Below are 20,167 nucleotides of genomic sequence, written 5' to 3'. Positions count from 1 at the left end.
ACGCGTTTTGAATTATGAGTATTTGGGTGACGTCAGAGGGGTTGATGAAATATTTATAGGCGGTAGCCAAAGTGCATATATCTTCACAACTTCATTATGAAAGGGAAAGGTGGGCTATGCATCCAAATCCCCCTGAGAGGCGAGCAGAGCTGGGGAGGCTTCTTCCCTTTTTTTTTTCTTTCTGTCTTTTCTTTCTTCTATTTTTTATTTTTTGGCGGTGGGGGTGGCTGCTGAAGACGTGTTGGACTCCACAGTGACTTATCCAAATGACAAACTTCAAACTACTTGAGAGCAACTTGTTTAAAAGAAGGCTGGACCCATTTTTCCCCCCTGCGTGTCTTCATATTCTGCTCCAAGTTTTTTTTTTTTTTTTTTTTTGCACACTTCAGCAGCCTATGAAAAGAAATAATGCGAGTTACGCGCAGTTGATGCTTCCAAGAGGCCACCCCTATTCTCATATGCCAGTCTGACTTTGGAACCTGTATTACTGCCAGACCCCGAACGCAGACCAGGAGAGAGAGGAGGAAGACTCCGATGGAAAACCATGCAGCACTTTGAACCCATGGAGACATGGCACATAGGTTCCTCTCACCTTCCAACAGATTCAGCGCCAGATTCGCCTTCATCTTCACCGTGTCACTGTCCTGCACCTATCTGTGCTATAGTATCATTTTCTGTCGCAGCACAATCATGACCAGCCGGGGTTACGAGGGGAGGAGATGCCCGCCGAGCAAGAACGCGGCGGGGAAGAAACTTCTTGGAAATTCGGACAATTGCGCATCGCTGGAAGTCCGGTCCGCCCTGGATGAGGCTGCTGCCCGGCGAGGATCCGCTGATCTCCGGCATCAAACTAAAGCCCCCGGCTCGTCCGCAAGTCACTGGGCTGAGGCGAAGTTGAGAAACATGAGTGTGGCGCAGAAATATGGCATTAAAAAGCTGCCTAATGCGCTAATAGTCGGGGTAAAGAAGGGAGGCACCAGGGCGGTGCTGGAGTTCATCCGGATACATCCAGATGTGCGCGCACTCGGAACAGAGCCGCACTTTTTCGATAGAAACTATGACAGAGGGCTGGAATGGTACAGGTGAGGAAAAAGGGGAGCTCAGTCCTCTGTGTCTGTGTTGAAGCCCTGTGATGTTTTATATGTTTCTGCATATGTTGCTCTGGTTTTACTTCTGTCACCCGGTGCAGCACAGTCCTGCCTGCTGCTCTGCTCAAATCTGAGGTCCTCATGTAGACACTTTAAAATCCAAACGTTAATTTCACTTTTTTTTTTTCTATCAATGCATGTCTGCTTTTTACTTCTCAGTTTTTACAATAACTCAGTTGCTAACTATTCATTATCAGGATTGCCACATCACCAATCTTTGGCTGCAGCACTGTGCACATGCACACCGACATCTCGGTCCGATGTCACCACTAAGATCACAAGTTTGAGCCTACTTTTGAGTCTGCGCGATGCTGATGTTTTCCTCCAGATGCTGCAGATGTTGGCTGTCAGCAGAGCATGGTGGTCGTTAATACGAGCTTGATGCAGTTCACACAATAACAACTCACAGCATGGGTGACACAGGCAACCCCCAGGTTACCAGCTGCCTTCAAACAGACAAAATGTTCCTGTGTTGTTTGATGGAGGCAAAAGAGCTCACAAGGTGCAAAAATCCCCACCCACCTCTGTGTCTCTCTGTGACGTCTTAACAGCGCTTCAGTCTAAATGGCCCCTGTTGAATCCAGACAGTTTTGTTTTTTTGTTTTTTTCAGTTGGTCATTTTCATTTCTTATTCTATTATCTGTAAAATTCCACTTGAAATAACAGAAGCAAGTCATAACTGTGGAAGTTGAAGGTTCTTCTCAACAAAAAAAAAAAACTTGAAAGATCACTGTCATTGGCTCCAACCCCCCTGACCCAGAAATGGACAGGCAGTAGAACATGAATGAATGAATGATCACCTGCCCATCATGTCTCATCTCATAGTTTGTTGAGGTCATGTCACACATACACAGTATGAGATGTTACCAGTGTCTGCTTATGTTAACTTTACTACAACTATTAATGATTTTAATTACTGCATACTAATAACTCCAGCTGTATTCTCTATCACTTGATGCAAGGCAGTGACGCACAATGTCCTTGCAGTGTAGGAAAAGCTATATTACTGCAAAATATAAGTATAAATAAAAAAAGGATTGGACATTGAAAACCAATTTATCTTAACAATGACTGCAAAGACAGCTTTGTCAATTTCAAATAAATGTACAAAATAAAATATCACTATAGATGATTTCAGGATGACAGTGGGTCGATGTGTACCAATGAAGATGCAAGAAACGCACACAAATCCAAAGAGTGGCTGCATCTCAAAAGAAGTTTCATACTCCTGAAAAGAGAATCAGCCTTTTTCATTCTTTTTCACCAACACACCGGAGGCTGTCATATTGTAAAATTACATTATTTTAAGACATAAAACACCACAGATGACCTGGTTTGAAGTTAAAAAGCAAAAAGTTTGTTCAATAATTTGCATGTTTTTTAACGTCTCTCTATAATTGCCATTTCTGATATTAATCTTAATTGTATTATATTTAGTTAGTAAGCCCACACTGTTTGCCTGCACGGGAAAGCGTTTCTGGCTTCAAACTGTAGACATTAAACTTCCTCAGGGACTACTTTACAGACAGTTAGTCTTTATTGTTGTTGGTATATCACAAATTGCATTGATTTAGAAAACAACATATCAGCAAACAAGGGTACCAGTCTTTGTTACAATTAACATTGAGAGCTTGAAGGCCTGTTAAATACCTCAGCAGGCACCTGAGGTCATGGACACACTTTATGAGTTCAGAGGATGTGGTCAAGGATGCGCACACACACACACACACACACACACACACACACACACACACCAAGTGTAGATGTTGGTGTATTCAAGCTGTTTTCCTTTGAAGCATTGAGACATTACATAAACAAACGTTAACTAAATACCCCAATATATCAACAGTATATCAACATCTGGACTTCAGGTGAGCCCAGCATGACTGAGTAGGAAGAATTTTAAAGCTCCAAATCTATCCTCAAATGCATCAGATGTCATCCTGCTCCACCAGCAACCTCCCACCACACAAATCTACCAATTTAATGCAGCTTAATGATGCAAAAAGAGCCATTTATTTTGTCAGTAAGCAAACTATTAGGTCAGAGGTTTGATTTTGGGATTTAGATTGGAGCAGAGATGAATTGAGGTTCATTCGCAGATGCGATGCCACAAACGGAAAATTGCATCGCTGGGATATTGTACACTTTTCACAGGATGACAGTTCATATATTCAACTTTAAGCCTTCAACAGCACCTCGGACACAAAGATGGGATTAATTCAGGCTGTAGCAGCAGTTACGTAACTTGATGAGTGGCCACATAATAGTCATTGCATCAGACTAGTCGTCAGGGATCATCTATCACAGTGTTACAGTGATAGACGATCACAGTTAGAAAGCATCTCTCCATTTTGATTAACTGACACTTTTGTCTATATACCAAGTAACAAATTTCTCTGTTTTACATGTGTTTCTGTGCTCTGTTCCAGAGAGCTGTCCCCAATAACCCAGTTTGTTTCAGTTGTCAGCATGTGTTTGTCGATCAGTTGGTTTTCAAATTACAATTATCAATCATTTATTTTTGTGATTTGTCATTTTAGTGACTTTTCTTTATAATGGCCTTCATAAACCATTATGCTCAGTTGACAGGAGCCGGAGAATTGCAATACAAAATAAAATAACCAAGAGATGCATTTCAGTATAAACAATAAGCTGCTTGCCTGCTAACATGGAGCTGGGTTTAACTTTTGACAAAATATTTTTAATTGGTATTCCAGCATTGTGGGGCTGAAAGGGTTGTCTCACTTTTCTTTTGATTGACTAATTCATCTGAGCACAAAACTTCATTAGTGACTGAGGTTTAAGTTTGCATGATAAAATAAACTTAATACGAGGTCCAATTACCAAGTCTTCTGGGCCATCAATCACATTTCAAAGATCCTTAACACTCGGCATACTGGAAGGGATAAAAAGCTCCCTTCTAGACACATTTCAAAACACATAGCTAATATCTGTTGACCAGACAGAACGTACATGACACCAAATTAACTCTTGTCAGTTTCAGTGAAGTGGCCAGTTGTTCAGTTCTGTTCACAATCTGTCCTGTTACATTAAGCATGTGACAGATCATTTAGCCCCAGAAGAAAAATGGTGCAGTGTTCATTACTGTGCCTCCTGAACAGAACACACACGTGGCCTCATTTATTTCATGTGAGTGTATTCACATAACGGTGCAGGATTTGATAAAACAGACAATTCATTGTCACCGATTTCCTTGAACTTTTCTCGCCGCTTTTTTTTTTTTTTTTTTTTTTTTTTTTTAATCTGATTCTTCATATGATCATAAAGATTAAAAAAAAAAAAAAAAAAAAAAAACGCAGCTATACACCATCAAGACTTAAAAGGGCATCTCAGCTCTATTGATTTCACATGAGTCAGATGAACTTCCAGTAGATTCCCTGAGAAGTGTTGAAATTGTATGGGAGGCTGCAGCCCACGAATATTCTCCTGGTCCACATTAATTGGCTCAGGGAGGCAGGGAGCTCTGGAACAGTATCATCAGAAAGGTTGATGAGGACAGAAAGTTAGATGGTTTCTCATTTAACACTGAAAACTGCACATTATACAGCAAGAGATGGTCAGACGAAACTCTGCATTATTAATGAGCTGTCTTCATTCCAGTGCAGCTAAGAGACGTGTAGTGGTTAAAATTAATTACCAAACAAGTCTTTCTGAGACATTTCCCCAATGATATCAGTCCGAAATATGAGAGAGATGGTGCTTTTATTTCTGTAAAGGAGTACTTAAGGAAATAATGCAATTATATTTACATTATGGGCCAATCACATGTTAAAGCTTTCGTGTTTGTGATTTAACAGCCAATGCTGGTGTGAAAAGTCTGCTCAGTTGATGTATAAGATGAAAAGCTTTCACAACTTGCTTATTAGCCATTACTTGTTCACTCTGTCAGTCAGTTTTCCAATTTGCTCCTGACTTGAATATATAATAAGAAATTTAAAAGATATTTTCCTGTAGCAACATTTCAAACTGTCCAATTCCCAAACGCTTTACGGCTCAATACGTGCAATGTAATGCCATTCCCATCAGTCGCTACTGGATGCTAAGTACTATCTGTTGGCATGATAGCATGCTAAACCATGATGATGAACAAGGTAAACTGTAAGTAACATTTTTATGCCATGTCTACAAAGACAGCATTTCTGCCATGTTTTTCAATCATCTATCTCAGCAGCCTTATGTCCTAGAAATTACTTTTCTACTCTATACAGCCAATTTGGAAAGAAATATGATTGCAACTGCTTCGTTTTTATAAAATGAAGATGTATAGATACTCTGCAAGCCCCAAATATTTCCCACATTGTTGTACTTTTACTTTGTATGTACTCAAATGGTAAAGCGAGTTAGTAGCCAACGTAGGTGTAGCACACAGGGTTGTTGATGAAGTCATTAGTGTGATACTTTGTTTTTGCGTTGCTGTAGGCCAGAGCAAGACACAACTGAGGACTATCTAGATCATCATTTGATGTGTCTTTGCAAGTCAGCGATTCTTAGTTCACATTTAGAAATTGTCAGCTTGTTAACTTTCCCCTCTTGGCGAAGCCAGAGTGTCCCTGACCGGAGATCAAATCCTGCCTGTGCTTCTTGCTTTCTCCATCTCCCTTCTCTCCTTTTGTACCTTCTCTGCAAAGAGTGAGAGGAGTAAAGGGGGCGTGGATTGTCCAATCTCTATTTATAAACCTCCTTGACCATCAGATTGCTTTGCAAGAGTTCTGATGTTGAATACAAGTCCAAGAAATCTAAAAATTTGTCAGTTAAGATAAAATGCAAAGGGGCGATAAATGGAGGGAGTGTGTTACTGACTGTGTGCAGGGCACGACTCAGTCTGCCCCAAACTAATTAACACTATGATTCATAATGTCCCAATGTCATAACAATGAAGGTCATTTCATGTGAATTACAGTATTATAAAGCATTTTTATTTCGGCTGCCATACATACAGTAGAGTGTTGCAAACCGATTTGATTGGTCTGAAAAAAATATACCGAACAAACAGAATCAGCTTGGAAACAGCTCTCCTGAATATCTTTATTTCAGTGTCCGTGGATGGTTTCCAATGCCATATCTTAACGCGACAGCTCATAGCTCAGATCAGTTGAACTTGCTCAAAGGAAGCAAGTGGAGGTCATTCCCCTTTGCAGACTGAACCTTGAATAATTGTTATTTCAAAGAAAACAAGAGACTAGAATTGAAATGGCAGCAATTAAGTGGGATTTGGTCCAAGGTGAAACACATTATGCAGTCTTTCTTTCTATCTTTCTTTCTTTTTTTTTTTTCTTTTTTTTTACAGTATTGTCCTTCTATAAATATGTGGCTGAGGACAGGCTTGATGTTGAAAAGATCCTCTATTGGCTGAGATAGTGTGCTATTTGCTGCCAATTTGTCTTTAATTGAATTAGAGGAATAGATGCTTGATTCTCAGGACCCTGAATTGTGATTCACCTTCTGTTCCTCTCCCAGCTGAAATAGCCGCAGGATCAGTGTGTTCATCTGGACTGCTCTTTGTTAACTCTTAATAGACTTTCAAGGTGGCAGGCCTCTGTTGCTGGTGATTAATGATCAGATGTCATCCCAGCTGTAATCTAAGTGAGTGATACTTTAATAATGGAGCCGCCTCTTTGGTGCTGACTGGATCTGTTCTCTCCGATCAGGGAGGAGGGAGATGACACTTTCAGGAAGTGCTGTGGCGCAGACATTATGAGGAGCCACACAGCATTTTCACAACATTTTCTCTGCACAGTCTACCTGCGTAAAATAAACCGTTAATAGGTTTGGATGGCAGGCAGCAGGCCCGTGTGGTATTGGCTTTTCAGGACATTTAAGGACAAATGGCTTGTAGGAAAACATCATTTCCCAAAGTCAGTTTCTAAAGGATTGGATAGAAAGTTTGAAACCAAAAAGATGTTCAAATCGGGGCTTGACTAATGATTCTAAGAAAAAAATAAAGTAAAACAACATTAGGATTGTATCCAATCATCTGAAATAAATGAACAAAAAAAAAAAAAAGAAGATAATAAATCCAATACTCGGAAGCTCTGAGTTTCTGCTGAAGTTGCTGTGACATGGTGAGGACATCGCACAACTCAGACTTTCATTTAATAAACCCAGATCTTTCCTAACCAGACTGCAATTCTTAAGCAAATCCGCTCAACTTTGCACAGCATTCGCATTGTACCTATGTCACGTGTTCCAGGTTACTGTACCGTTGACTGTTGATGCCATCTTTGTTACGTGTTTTTGAGTAGATGTAATTTGGATGTACAATCATGAAGCGGCTGCTTTAACTCTTTTTTGTGTGTGTGTGTTTGTATGTGTGTGCGTTTTTGTTTTTCTGTTTTGGTTTTTTAATTCTACCCCTGATACAAGTTTTGATCTTTTCCTTTGAGAAATGGCGACATTTTTGTTTCCACAACCTTTGTGTATAATATTGTCAAGGACGTTGATCATCATTTGCTCTGTGTGCTGCTTTCTGTGATAACACACAGCACAGGCTACAAGAGGAGCTGTTTTGTTTTTGTTTTTGTTTTTTAATAATCTAATGTGTAACCGTTTTGCTGTTAAATTACTCCAGAGACTGTACAAACACAGCATGGAATGGTTACTTTGATCGCTCTCTCTGGCCCAGCCTATGCGCCCGCATGTTGTCTAACAGGCTGGGTTCCTTATTAGTTGCTGTAATCACAAACATTCGTTGTCCAGTGGGAGGTAAAGGCCATTCTCTAAGTCTACCAGCCCCTGAGCATGCAGAAGCACTTCACATTGTGATTAATGGATTCTAAGTTTCCAGTCAGATCAAGGTTTGCCTGAAATCCTCCAGCTCATTAAACTGTTTTATTAGTAATAGTCTATTTGCACAATATACTTTGCTTAATTCCAAGCGATAAGGAAGATGCTGCGTATTCAACACTGGTTAGTTTGCTGATTATTGCTGAGTGTTGGTTTGAAGTGGAGGAGCAAGAGTGGCCTTCCGGCAGGTTGGCAACAACTTAGTTTGCTTGCAGAATAAATATGTGTAAAAATACAACATGTAAATTGATGCTTCAGCGTGGACGTCCAACACATTAAATGGCACTTTTGACCAATGCATATGTGTCTATACGTTGGACACTCTTTGTTGTTTTGCTTCTGTAATGATGCTGCAGGACAATTCTGTAGTCGCGCTGCAAACATTTACTGAGAACTTCTCTTGAGCCCACAATTTGCAGCATTTTGTTGTAAGTTCAAACCAAAGTGAAATGACAGTAATAAATTCTGAGTTCATTGATTGTTCACTCGGAGATGATTCAAAGCTGACCTTTACTTGTTCTGATGGTCTGCATCCCTGATGAACCTTCGCTGCTCTTTAGAAGTTAAAGTTGTTCAACAAGACACACTGTCTGGAGCTGAGCAGTCTCCTGATTCACTACATTTGCTCGGCTTGGCTTCATGCCGTGAAAGAAAACTTTGGTGGTGGAAATAATGCAGCAAATTGACCCTTTTTTTTGGGGGGTGGGTTTGTTTTGTTTTATCTCTGTAGTCACGCATGGAAAGTGCATCTCAGTTTGCAGTCCATAACCTAATAGAGGAGCCCTGAAACAAACGGTTTTCAATGTCCAATATTTATTTAGTTTGTTTGTTACAGAGGGTTTTTGGTGGGTACAGAGTCTTGTTGTTTGGGATTAAATAATTTCAGATCCCCATTTGGAGGAAGTTTTTAAGTAATGGGATTTATAGAGGGCAGTTATCGCTAGCTTTTAATTTATAGTGAAGTGTAGCTACTAATACAAGTAATGTCTTTGCAGGGTGGACTGCCATGATGCAGCTGTGGCAGGATTTCATGTAACGCTCTGTTGGTATTGTCACTGTGAGATAAATGAGAGTTTAGTGTTTTTCTAATTAATGCCTGTAATATGTTAAACCAATCAAAAACTCACTGAGCGGCACTCTGACTTCAGACAGCATGGCCAGCCTCGGTTAGTTAGGTAGAATGCTAACTTGCGTCGTTATGTAGGAAAACCAGATCCATAGGTGACCCTAACCCTTCTGGAGACAGTTGGTTTTAAATTTGAAAAGCTGCCTGAGGACTGAGGATCCTATTTTCTGTCCTGCAAACATGCGACTTAGTGACTGAGTGACACACCATTGGTCCTAATGCCTAATTGCAGTCATGAATTGACTGTTGATCTTTCAAAATGAATGGGCACATCCAGGCAGTGCTGCCAAATTAAAATATTTGTCGATGGATTTACTGACTTCTCCGATCCTTCACTTCATTTTCTTTCCCTGCCCCCGGAGGGAGAGAGACATACCTCCCTCCGTGTTGGCTCTGTTCAGTGAGTGGCAGTAGTTTGTTACCCAGGCCCTGCGTGGGAGAGAAATTAAAAGGTATTCTGTCACTTCTAACTTTCTTTCTTAGTGATCATTTGCATGTAAATACAGCAGAAACCACAGCACAGTGGTTGTCTTTCACTTATGTACGGTGTAAGGCAGCAGCTACGGGACATCTCTGCGTTTTGACACGTAGTCTAAACGGGCCGCGTTTGTGTCAGAATCTCGTATTAGTTCATTGTCTGAGAAGCAGAAAACTAATACTGTATATGATATATGAGAGTCAGTAAGAATGCAAACATGACACAATGACATCTGTTATTCCGTTTCCAGAGTTTTTAGTTGCTGTTGTGGAGCTGACCATATGTGGCCCAGCCGTAAAATACATTGCGGCTATTGTTTTCATTAGATTTTCTCCAGACCAGTGTGAGCTCCATAAAGCCTTTAGGGTACAGAACGCTCATCTTGACTGGCTGAGTACACAAAATATGAAGACCATTCATCTTGTTATAACAACAGCTTGGAGAGCCTCATGGGAAGTTAAAGGTTGTGTAAAAGAACAAAAATGACACTGCCAATTATTGAGTTGCCTGCAAAGTTTTCTTTATATCTATTGCTGACAAATTGCTTTGGGTGTCTGTGCACTTATTCAGTATTTTACACTCTCATTTTCCATTTTAACTTTCAGGATACGTCCCTGTCGTTTTCATCTTGAGCTTTGCTCTTGATTGGCCAGAATTCGCACAATCTAATTGTTGTCCTGCACTGTTGTACTCTCCCAATGGAAATGCTGTATCTGGATTTAATAGGGAGTCCTTGGTACTTTCAAATAAAGACATCCGTGTTTGTGGCTTATTTTCCCCATAATGATATAGCAGGATCCAGAGGGAGCTAAGTGTGAACTCCAGACCTCCTCCTTCTACTGCTCCAACAGAGATAAATCGTTCTGCGAGATAGCCAGCGGGCTCTTTTGGGGTCACTACAATATGCAGACTAGCTTTCGGCACACTGTGGCTCATTAATGAGTGGCAATGACTGTTCCTACTGTTGATTCGAACTACCTGTGGACAACTGGTGCTTATTTTGTTTTTCCTCTCTCTCCTCTCCAGGAAACAATGATAGAATGAACAACTTGAATCATTACAGAAAAGGATTGGTCGAATAGTAAAAAGGCATATTAAAATGTACAGTCTCCCTGCGGGGACGCGGACATCAATCAGCATTGTCAGTATTGTTGATATTCTGTTCAATGTATGTTGCAACTTCTAATGCCGGTTAGATGCAGAATGCAGACAAGGGCTAAGGTTGATATTTTGTTGTGTTGTTAAGCAACCAAAAATCCGACATCTTCCAAGCGCCTCATGCCATCTTGAGAAGTCCAACGTCTCTCTGATGTTATTCTGATGCCTCATGGTGCCTGCTGGGCTGGTTAGAAAGGTCATATTTAAAAATGAATGCACCCGACATTTGTGTGAAGCAACTTTCAAATAAGTCCATTTAGTTCTAGTCCCAGTCCCTTCTGTTTCCACATTAGAATTTATTCTGCAGTAGCATACTTTAAAAATTGTGATAATATAAATTCTCCCTGTTGTGAAGGAACTGAATCAAAGACTTTACAAGAAAAGAAGACCATGTATATATCCATTAGTGGCTGCTAAGGACATTATTTCTTTTGACTACATCTTGTAGTCATGAATTTGTGATGTTCATGGTGTCTAATCAAAAAAAAAAAAAAAAGCTGGGTCTTTGCTTTGTGTAAACGTTATGAAACTATTTATTCCAGAACAGATATGCACTGAATTATAGGTGATAGTTGAGGGCCCACAGTGCTGCTATACTCATTTTAACGAGCAACGCTCCTTTCTGTTACCTCAGAAATATTAATTGGGTGGAATAGGTGAAAGGAAATTACATAAAACATAAAACAATAAAAATCATTCATAATAATAATCTTATCTGTAGGGAGGAAAATAAATCGTGTATTTTGCTGGAAGTGGATTTTGAAAGTTAAATGAATAATGAAAACATAAAGAAAATAAATGAGTTTGACTTTTGTTTTTTTGTTTTTTTTGTTTGGTTTGTTTTGGTTTGGGTTCTTTTAAGAACCAAGGAAATTTTCCAATTGCAATATCAACCTCAATGCTGAAGCATCCAGAACATTTTACTTTCAGCCACGCTCTCTTATTTAACCAGAAACAGGTCTCATTTACAGTATTGAGCAGAGCAGGCAATACCTGAGTTCATTTTCCCAGAGTGATTAAAATGTCACAGTCAAGCCTCTAATGCTTTCTGACTTAAAGTTTCACCAAGAGTTGTGAGAAAGACTGTAAATTACCCCAAAGAATTTAGTGCTGACTCTTAGTGTGAAGGTGGTAATCAATCAGAGCACTTCACTCAAATGTCAATTAATCGTGTGCATGTGTGTGTGTGTGTGTGTGTGTGTGTGTAAGCAAGTACCAAAAACCAAAATGTCCCCCCCTAAGTGTATTAATTTTCACATTTCTTCTTCTTTATACAAGATTCTGCAGTTCCAGGAACATCAGTGATTACCCTGTAATTCCACTGGAATTACAATCATGCAGATAACTATTACCAGGCCAGAAAAGCTTTTGGTAAAAAGCACTCCAGAACCAGCCGCATTAGAGACCAACAACTTAATCTTTTCATTTTCAGATGCTGTGTGCAGTGTTGATAGTTTCTTGGAGGGAAAGGAGAAAAAGGAAAGCCCTTGAAAAAGTACATTTCTGATGGTTGGTTCAGACACCTGCCTCAGGTATCACGTGCGCCCCCTCTGGCCTCGCTCCTTCTATCTCGGTAACGAACAGATAGATAAATGAGGCTGCCTCTGCCACGTGTTTGAGTCAGGAAAAGAAAAGCTTGTATTAGTAAAATGTCTATTCTCGGCTCATCACTTACAGTGTTTTTGTTATGTCACATAGAAAGGCACGTATGGCCATTAACAACAAATGCATATCCATTAAAATCTACTAAAAGTTTATGATAACCAGACAAATTAACACGAGTTTCCACAAAAAAATATTAGATTAGGGGAAGAAAAAAAAAAAAAAAGCATTTGTATCCCCTGGTGTCTCTCATTAACATCACTCAAAAACAGGAGACTTGGAACTTGTGGGGCCAGGCTGCTTCCACTGACATGAAAGCAATCTGTATAAATAGCACTGATTTGAATAAAAATAAAGACTCACCTCCTTTGATCATCCGATCGCACCTTGTCCTCCTGGCTGCAGTTACAGCTAGTTAAACAACCCTCAGAACAGGACAACCGACAGCCACAGGTGAAGCATCAGACGTGCAGAGCTCAGAGCACGTGGCTGCTGTGGGCATCAATTTAATGAGTCACTGAGCAAGATTAGCATCATCGTTGGATGGCACACAGCAGCACCGTCTGTTGATATTCTGTTTTCGTATGACCTTGCGTGAATTGATACTGACGATGCAATTAAGCCGTCACATAATTGGTAGCAACAGGTTTTTTCAAAAGCAGCCGCCAAAGTCTTTCAGGACTTATTGATCCATCAATGACAATTATTTTAAGGGAAAGCAGAATTGCTGGATATTGTCTAAAGCACATGGCGCTAATGCATCCATAAGAGCGCTTCCTTCAAAGCTGCAAAAAGCCACTTTCCATTTTCATGAAAAGCTGAGTTAGGCGCACATGCAGCTTGATGGATTTTGCTATTATAATGGGAGAGTGTTTCCCCAAAAATGTGATTGTGTGTGTGTGCGTGTGTTCATTTCATATTCTGACTGGTCACGACGCCCGTGCACACACAGCGGCTCATGAGCGTCAGTCGAGTTGCAGTACTGCATCTAGCCACTACACCGGCTTTTACGTGGGGCTTTTCAAAGATCGGCTTATTCCTGAGACTTCTTGACTGCTAGCCTTTCTTAATATTTGCAGTAAGATTGCACCTGACTGATAATGTGTATCGGACCAGCTCCAGGCGCGACCCAGAAGTCGTGTTTAAGGTGTGATAATGCCTTGAAAAAACAAAGCTTTTCAAAAAAAATCTGATTACATTAACTGAAATGTCTCGAATTTTAGCCTCAAACAACGCTGGAAGAACATAAGGCAGACAGACAGAAATGTATCATAGCCATGTTGTTCTTAATGTTGGAACATTATTTAGCACTCGTTTTAATGATAATTGATCCAGAAGATGCCGCCGGCCTCTCAGCTTCAAAGGCATCAGAGTTTTTACACCTATATTTCCATCTTGTCTATATCAGTTCTTTGAGAGTTGTGTAGCTTATGTGTAACAGTCATATAATTTTCCAGTGCTGAGACTCACTGTGAGTAAACAAGCATAACAGCTGTAAAAGAAAAAATCAATAACTCAGTCGAAGTTAGCACATGTTGTAACCTCCACTGATACACAGACTCACTTGGAGTTTTGTGTCTCACGTCTGAACAAAAACAACTTGTGTGAAGGAAATATTAGAGTGTGAGATCTCCTCTCAATCGAATATCGTCATTTTTTATGAACATCTTATTCCCGATGGCCTCATGCTTTGGTGTTTCTATGTAAATAACTTTATATAGTGTTATCTTTTAATATTCCAAGAAGACTTAGCTCTGACCTTTCACTGTTTGCAGTTACATTTTCTGCAGGTTTGAGCACTTAACCAGTTTTGAACCAACAAATCTAGAGAACTCTTTGCTCCTGTTCACAATCTTCATCTCTGAGGATAATGAAAACATATGGACTTGACAAGGCGGATAACGAAGCACACATCCAAAGATGTGTCTCGGATTCTTGCACCTCCTGGAAAAAGGCTGCAAGTTTTTTAGTGTGTAGCAAAGCTGTTTGCTTGAAAAGGTGCTGTTCTCATAAAAGATTGATAGTTGCCTAGTGGCCCTGAGGCACCCAAGCCAGCAACTCAGGATACATAAATAAAGCTAAATGGATCAATATTTCCAAGACTTTAGAGGTAACCTATGGTTACCCCTACCTTGAGAGAGAAAGGTTAGGTTTTAATCGAAGCCTTCCCACAATAATAATAAAGAAAGTGTGGTATTTTATCATCGGAATGGCGTAGTAACATACCTAAGGTCCAGATGCACATACTGCAATACAGAGAAGTTGGGGCTCTATATCCTGTAGTCACAATAGTAAAAAGGTAAAAATTACTGCCATTAATACTGTCATCCATGGACCAACGCTCCGGCACTCTGCACTTTGGGAACTTTTCAGCTGTCACTTTTCTATTTAGAGGAAACGAGAAACAAAGTATGGATGATCTGAGAATTGCAGCCAAGACATTCATCGTCTCAACAGTCAACACCGGATGGCTCTTAATCAACTTTTATTGAACTGAAAGTGTCGAAGCAGAATGAGACATTACACCGGGAAGGAAAACTCGCACGACAAATATGACAAATGGAAACATTTGCCCGTTGTTTGCAAAGCCATCAGCTGGCAGCACGATGATGATAATTATGATGCATGTTTGTGTTGTACAAGCTGTCCTGTCACCGATGAATCTCTAACAAATACATTCACATCGTGCTTATCGGAGCAAAGTCTACCATTGTTCTCTGTGTTTGCTGGAGGCATGAAAGCCGTTTTCTTTCTAAAGCCTTTGAATTGTGTATATATATCTGTTTTTAAATTAATTTTTCTAAATTTCCAGATGAAGGAATTCTTCCTCGTCTCATTTCAGTATACCCAATAGTGTCTGAATGTTCTGACACACATAATTTGTGATTCAGTTTTGTTTTTTTTATTCTGTGTTTACCTGAATATGCCAAACAATGGAATCTGGACGTGTACATGGCTCCATCATAACAACTGTTAATATTCAGGTTGAATTTAATCCTTGCTGATTGTGGGATTAATGTCTGCATTTCTAGATTGAAACTTTACTCTCTGTAGTACATTTCTATCATCCGTGAGGAAAAGCCACAGGACAGGAAAATAACAGCTCTTCCTGACTCATCCATCTGTATTTTCTTCTTCTTTTTTTTTTCTCTCTCTCTCTCTCCCAAGGGGACTAATGCCACGAACACTAGACAGCCAGATCACATTGGAGAAGACTCCCAGCTACTTTGTTACCAGAGAAGCGCCAAGGCGCATCTCCAGCATGTCCCACGAGACCAAGCTGATTGTTGTGGTGCGCAACCCGGTCACAAGAGCCATCTCCGACTACACACAGACTCTTTCCAAGAAGCCCGACATCCCCACCTTCGAAGAACTCGCCTTTAAGAACCGAAGTTTAGGACTCGTGGACACGTCCTGGAACGCCATTCGGATTGGGATGTATATTCTGCACCTGGAGAACTGGCTGCAGTACTTTCGCCTGTCACAGATGCACTTTGTGAGCGGGGAGCGCCTCATCACTGATCCAGCGGGGGAGATGGGCCGCGTTCAGGACTTTTTAGGACTGAAACGAATAATCACGGACAAGCACTTCTACTTTAATCGAACCAAAGGCTTCCCCTGTCTGAAGAAGCCGGAGAGCAGCAGCCAGCCGCGCTGCCTCGGCAAGTCCAAGGGCAGGACTCACGTACAGATTGACCAGGAGGTCATAGAGCAATTGCAGGAGTTTTATAGGCCATTTAATATCAAATTCTATGAAACTGTGGGACAAGACTTTAAGTGGGATTGAGGGTGCCATACTGATACAGAGGTAATTTTAAAATGGCTACCTCCAGAGACTGACATGTCTCTGGAGGTAGCCATTTATATAAATGAGGGTATCTTCAACAAAATGACAAGTCTAGTGAACTGTGTATGAATTCACAAGCTTAATATAAAAAAGCAGACAACTCAGACATTAAATTATAATCATGGATGTTCCAAATCTATGATTATAGGCTAAGATGAAGTAAAAACAGACACCTCTTTACTTTACTCTATACAGGACATGACATTTGAATGCATCAGTAAAAAGCCGGCATTGATTCATTAAACAGGAACCCACCAACACCAGAACAACGGCGACACTGCTTGAATATTCATTGCCTGCTTATTTATTCCTCATTTGAACTCCAAATGAACCGCTGGTTTACAGTTAAAAGCGAAAATGTTGAGCAAAATGTCAAATAAATTAAAATGTCACCCTGTCAGTCATTCTGCGCTGCATTTTGTCGACAAAAGCTCATCGGCAACGGTGACACATTTACTGAGTAAATGTCCTGTAACTGAAGAAACTGAAGAAGAAAACTAAAACAGCTATACTGAGATGCTGTAACACCGACAAAAGTTAACCGTCTGTTAAACTCCACTTCAACTTTTTCTGTGTTCTGTGTTTTTGTTGTGACCATCGAAATAAAAGGCTAAAGTGTTAACATGAAGTATTTATCAGACATTTTTTTTTTTCCCCCCCTGGCCTTCGTGCAGAATAAATACCAGGTATGTCTCAATTAGTTCAGTGCGCCCCAACCACAACGGCAGGGAAGGCTGCTGACCTGACAGTTGTCCAAAAGCCACAGAAGGTCGTCGCTGGCAGAGCTCAGTGATGACAAAAGAGGCGGAAAGTGTTGGTGGAAAAGGATTCTTGAGAAGATCGTCAAGCAACGACTTCATCCAAGAAGTGAAAGAAGCTGGAGTCAGAGCATCAAGAGCCACGACGCACAGATGTCTTCCTACCAAGCCTCTCGTGGCTCCGTGCCGCTTTTTACTTCCTTTATTTTTTATATGTATAAATTTATTGGTGGGCTTTGTAAAGACTGATTGAGTGACCTTCAGGCCACATACAGGATTTTAATTCCACGTCGACTTTGTGGAATTCATTTGAAAATCGGAGCAGGACATATTTCCCCAAACCACATTTCACAGAACGCGCAAAATCTATGACTAAAGTAGTGCCGAAAAGTTTGTGATGAGCCTCGTGAAAGATGAAATGTTCCTTACCAAATGCTGTCATGCATGTCATTGATCTCATTAACTTTCAAGACTCTTCTTCTAATGGATTTCTTCGTGCTCGTCCTCTGAATGGATCTCAATACCGAGCAGCTAGATTAACCTCCTGAATTTGCGCCTCGAAGCCAATCAGAGTTGTCATTAATAATTTCCTCTGATACCTGAAAAATCTCTCGACACAGAGGAGGTGCAGAAAAAAGAGCAAACTGACGATACGCTACTGGTATTAACAGTGCAGACTAAAGAACTCAGGTCAGATCACAGATGACCTCCCCGGGTAATATTGTTGGTTCGGTGTTCCTCGATTTGTTGAATAGTTTTGTTGTTGTCGTCGTCGTTTTCTGGTACTGACACCGCTTTGTAATTTCTGTTACGTATCACTGAACTTTTTTTAATTTGAGGAGAGCCCTTTAAAGCTCATTTTAGATTTAACTGATTCTGTCCCATGTTGCAAACACAAATTCTCAAGTGAAGCGATGTGTGTAATTGTCGTCGTTTTAGCTAAACATACATGTTTTGAGTGACAACGGCGTACCGCTGAATATTTTATCCAGAGAAAAAGCCTCGCCGGAGGGCGTTTGGTGAAAGTATTGAAAGAATTTATATGATTATCTAAGGTCTGCTAAACCGCTAAATGCTCTGTTAATTGTGAAAGTATTTAACAGCGATTTCTTCCATAGGTGTTTGACTCCGGCTGCAGGGTTGTGAAGCTCATCTGGTCACACTTAGACTAATGTGCAATTCTGACAATGTGACCTTCCATATTAAGCAAATTAGATATTCACTTGCATTCCAACTGTGCTCATTCAGTACACATCCGATGGCCAAAAGCAGTATTTAAACTGTCATTTGTGATCTTCTCCATTAATTTTTGATTAACTTGCCAATGCTGTCTGCAGCTCCCCGCTACTTAGTGAGCCATCAGCAGACGTGTCGCTTAAGCAGCGAGCTCAACTTTAAATCAGCTCAGTTAATTATAACTTTTCCCCACAATAGCTGCTGAGACCTTGATGGCATGGCACCGGGGATAGACTCCCATGCCACTGTCACCGTATAATTCCCTAGCGGGTACTTTGATGCGTTATCCATCCTGAATCCGGCGGCCGTCTGAGTAACTGCTGTCGAGGAACATGAAGTGAATGTTTCACTTTGGGAATCATGACAGAGTTGAAGACATGTTGCAGAGATGAAAATGGCAGCTTTCAAAGTTCAGCACATCTTTTCCTAGAACGCGTGCGCTCATTAATTTTTTATGCCTTGCAGTATTGAAGGCAACCCACATCTGCAGTGCTGTTGTACCAGTGAAAAACTCTTCATTGATATAATGCATTTACTGTATTTAATTAAAGAACAAAGCATTTATTGGCTAACTAGAAACTGTCTGACGGACCATTGTAACCTTCAAAGTAAATACCAAAGAAGCTGTTCTAAATGTCATGAACTTTCAAAGAGTCTGAGGTGAAATGATCCTCTGCCACTCATTAGCAACGTCTAAAGTGCAATTAAATCAAATCACAACACGGAGTCCATTTATTTTACTTTTTCTTAAAAAGTCCAAAATTATAAAGCAGCATTCAAATATGTGTTTTGCACTCACCTCTTGCAAACCCTGCCGAAGACATCTTTTCAACGCCTGCCCTGAAAACCAATTGAAATTGTACTGAAGCGCCCAGCCTGATGCTTCACAAGCTGTACGAGCTCGTGTCTGTAATCTCTGTATTGTGGCGACGGCAACTAAAGAAAAACAGCGTGTGCTTTGCCCCAGAAAGCACTGTAACTGTAGAGTGCCTCAAAAGACTACATATCAACGGTATAAGAAAATAAATGTTCAGGTGGAATAATAGAAAAAAAAATCTTTTAGAATGTGTCGGCTTGTTTTATTCATTGTCTGCTGCTGTTTGTTTTTTGTGTTTGTCGCTTGAGATTTCCGGACGTAATGAAAGAAGATCTGAAGCATGTTTCTACCTGGACTGTGCCGTTTCACCAGGAAGTTTTTTTTTTTGTTTTTTGTTTTTTTTTAACAATTGGAGGACAGTGTTGAAGTATTTATACCGGAGACATCGCCTTGTCCTTTCCTAATGAGCCAAAGCCATGGAGGATAATGAGGATGTTCCTTTTTTTCCAATGGACAATGAGAGGAGCAGACTTCCCTTCAGATGATTTGAAACTTGGCAGCCAGAAGCCCTCCAGAGGAAATCTCATTAAATACTAAAATGGCATGCAAGCTAACCTCTACCTGCATCAGTGCACCTTTTGAATGTTATCCTGCTTGTATCAGGATCATGTTCTATCACTGGAACTTGATCTATCACTGAGCATCACGCCTCAAGCTGTTCAAATAAATGAGGTAAGAAAAAAAAGAGAAATGTCTTTCTTTCTTTCGTCTGCAGACGACTGTTTGTATTTTCTCGTGCTGCTTCGTGCTTGATGTCATTAAACTGATGAGCTCTGTGCCGTAATAATGAAAAGGAGCCGTGCAGTCGTCAGCACACAGACACACACAGACAGACATCACTAACCTATATGAAAACCTTTCCCCTCACCTCATTTCCTCTGGTCTGTTGAACATGTGCCTCTCGCCTTACCTTCAGAAAGGTCAAGTGCAGAACAGGTCTCCAGGCGCACAGTAACTAATTAAGCAGCAGCAGCAGTGGAGGATGCATACCAGCTTCTGGGAAACACGCAGCGGTTGGTCGACACCGACTGCTGGAGGGCGGGGGCAGCAAGCCAGGTTGGAATTTACATTACTCATATAATGTAATATAATATAACACATATATAAGTCCACTCAACATTGTGGCTGCT

At 40.5% G+C, this 20,167-nt stretch overlaps 1 protein-coding gene across 1 annotated transcript; it reads left to right on the top strand.

Moving 5' to 3' along the window:
* Window positions 1-570: 570 nt before the first annotated feature.
* Window positions 571-16,106, top strand: hs3st2 (heparan sulfate (glucosamine) 3-O-sulfotransferase 2). Its single transcript, XM_029507831.1, has 2 exons — window positions 571-1,082; window positions 15,488-16,106. The coding sequence occupies exons 1-2, from the start codon at window positions 571-573 to the stop codon at window positions 16,104-16,106; spliced, it is 1,131 nt and encodes a 376-aa protein (XP_029363691.1).
* The last annotated feature ends 4,061 nt before the right edge of the window (window positions 16,107-20,167 follow it).

The sequence above is a fragment of the Echeneis naucrates genome, chromosome 8, assembly GCF_900963305.1.
Source record: "Echeneis naucrates chromosome 8, fEcheNa1.1, whole genome shotgun sequence".
NCBI classification, from domain to species: domain Eukaryota; kingdom Metazoa; phylum Chordata; class Actinopteri; order Carangiformes; family Echeneidae; genus Echeneis; species Echeneis naucrates.
Note: the sequence above shows the minus strand (reverse complement) of the source record. Positions and strands in the feature narration are given on the sequence as shown.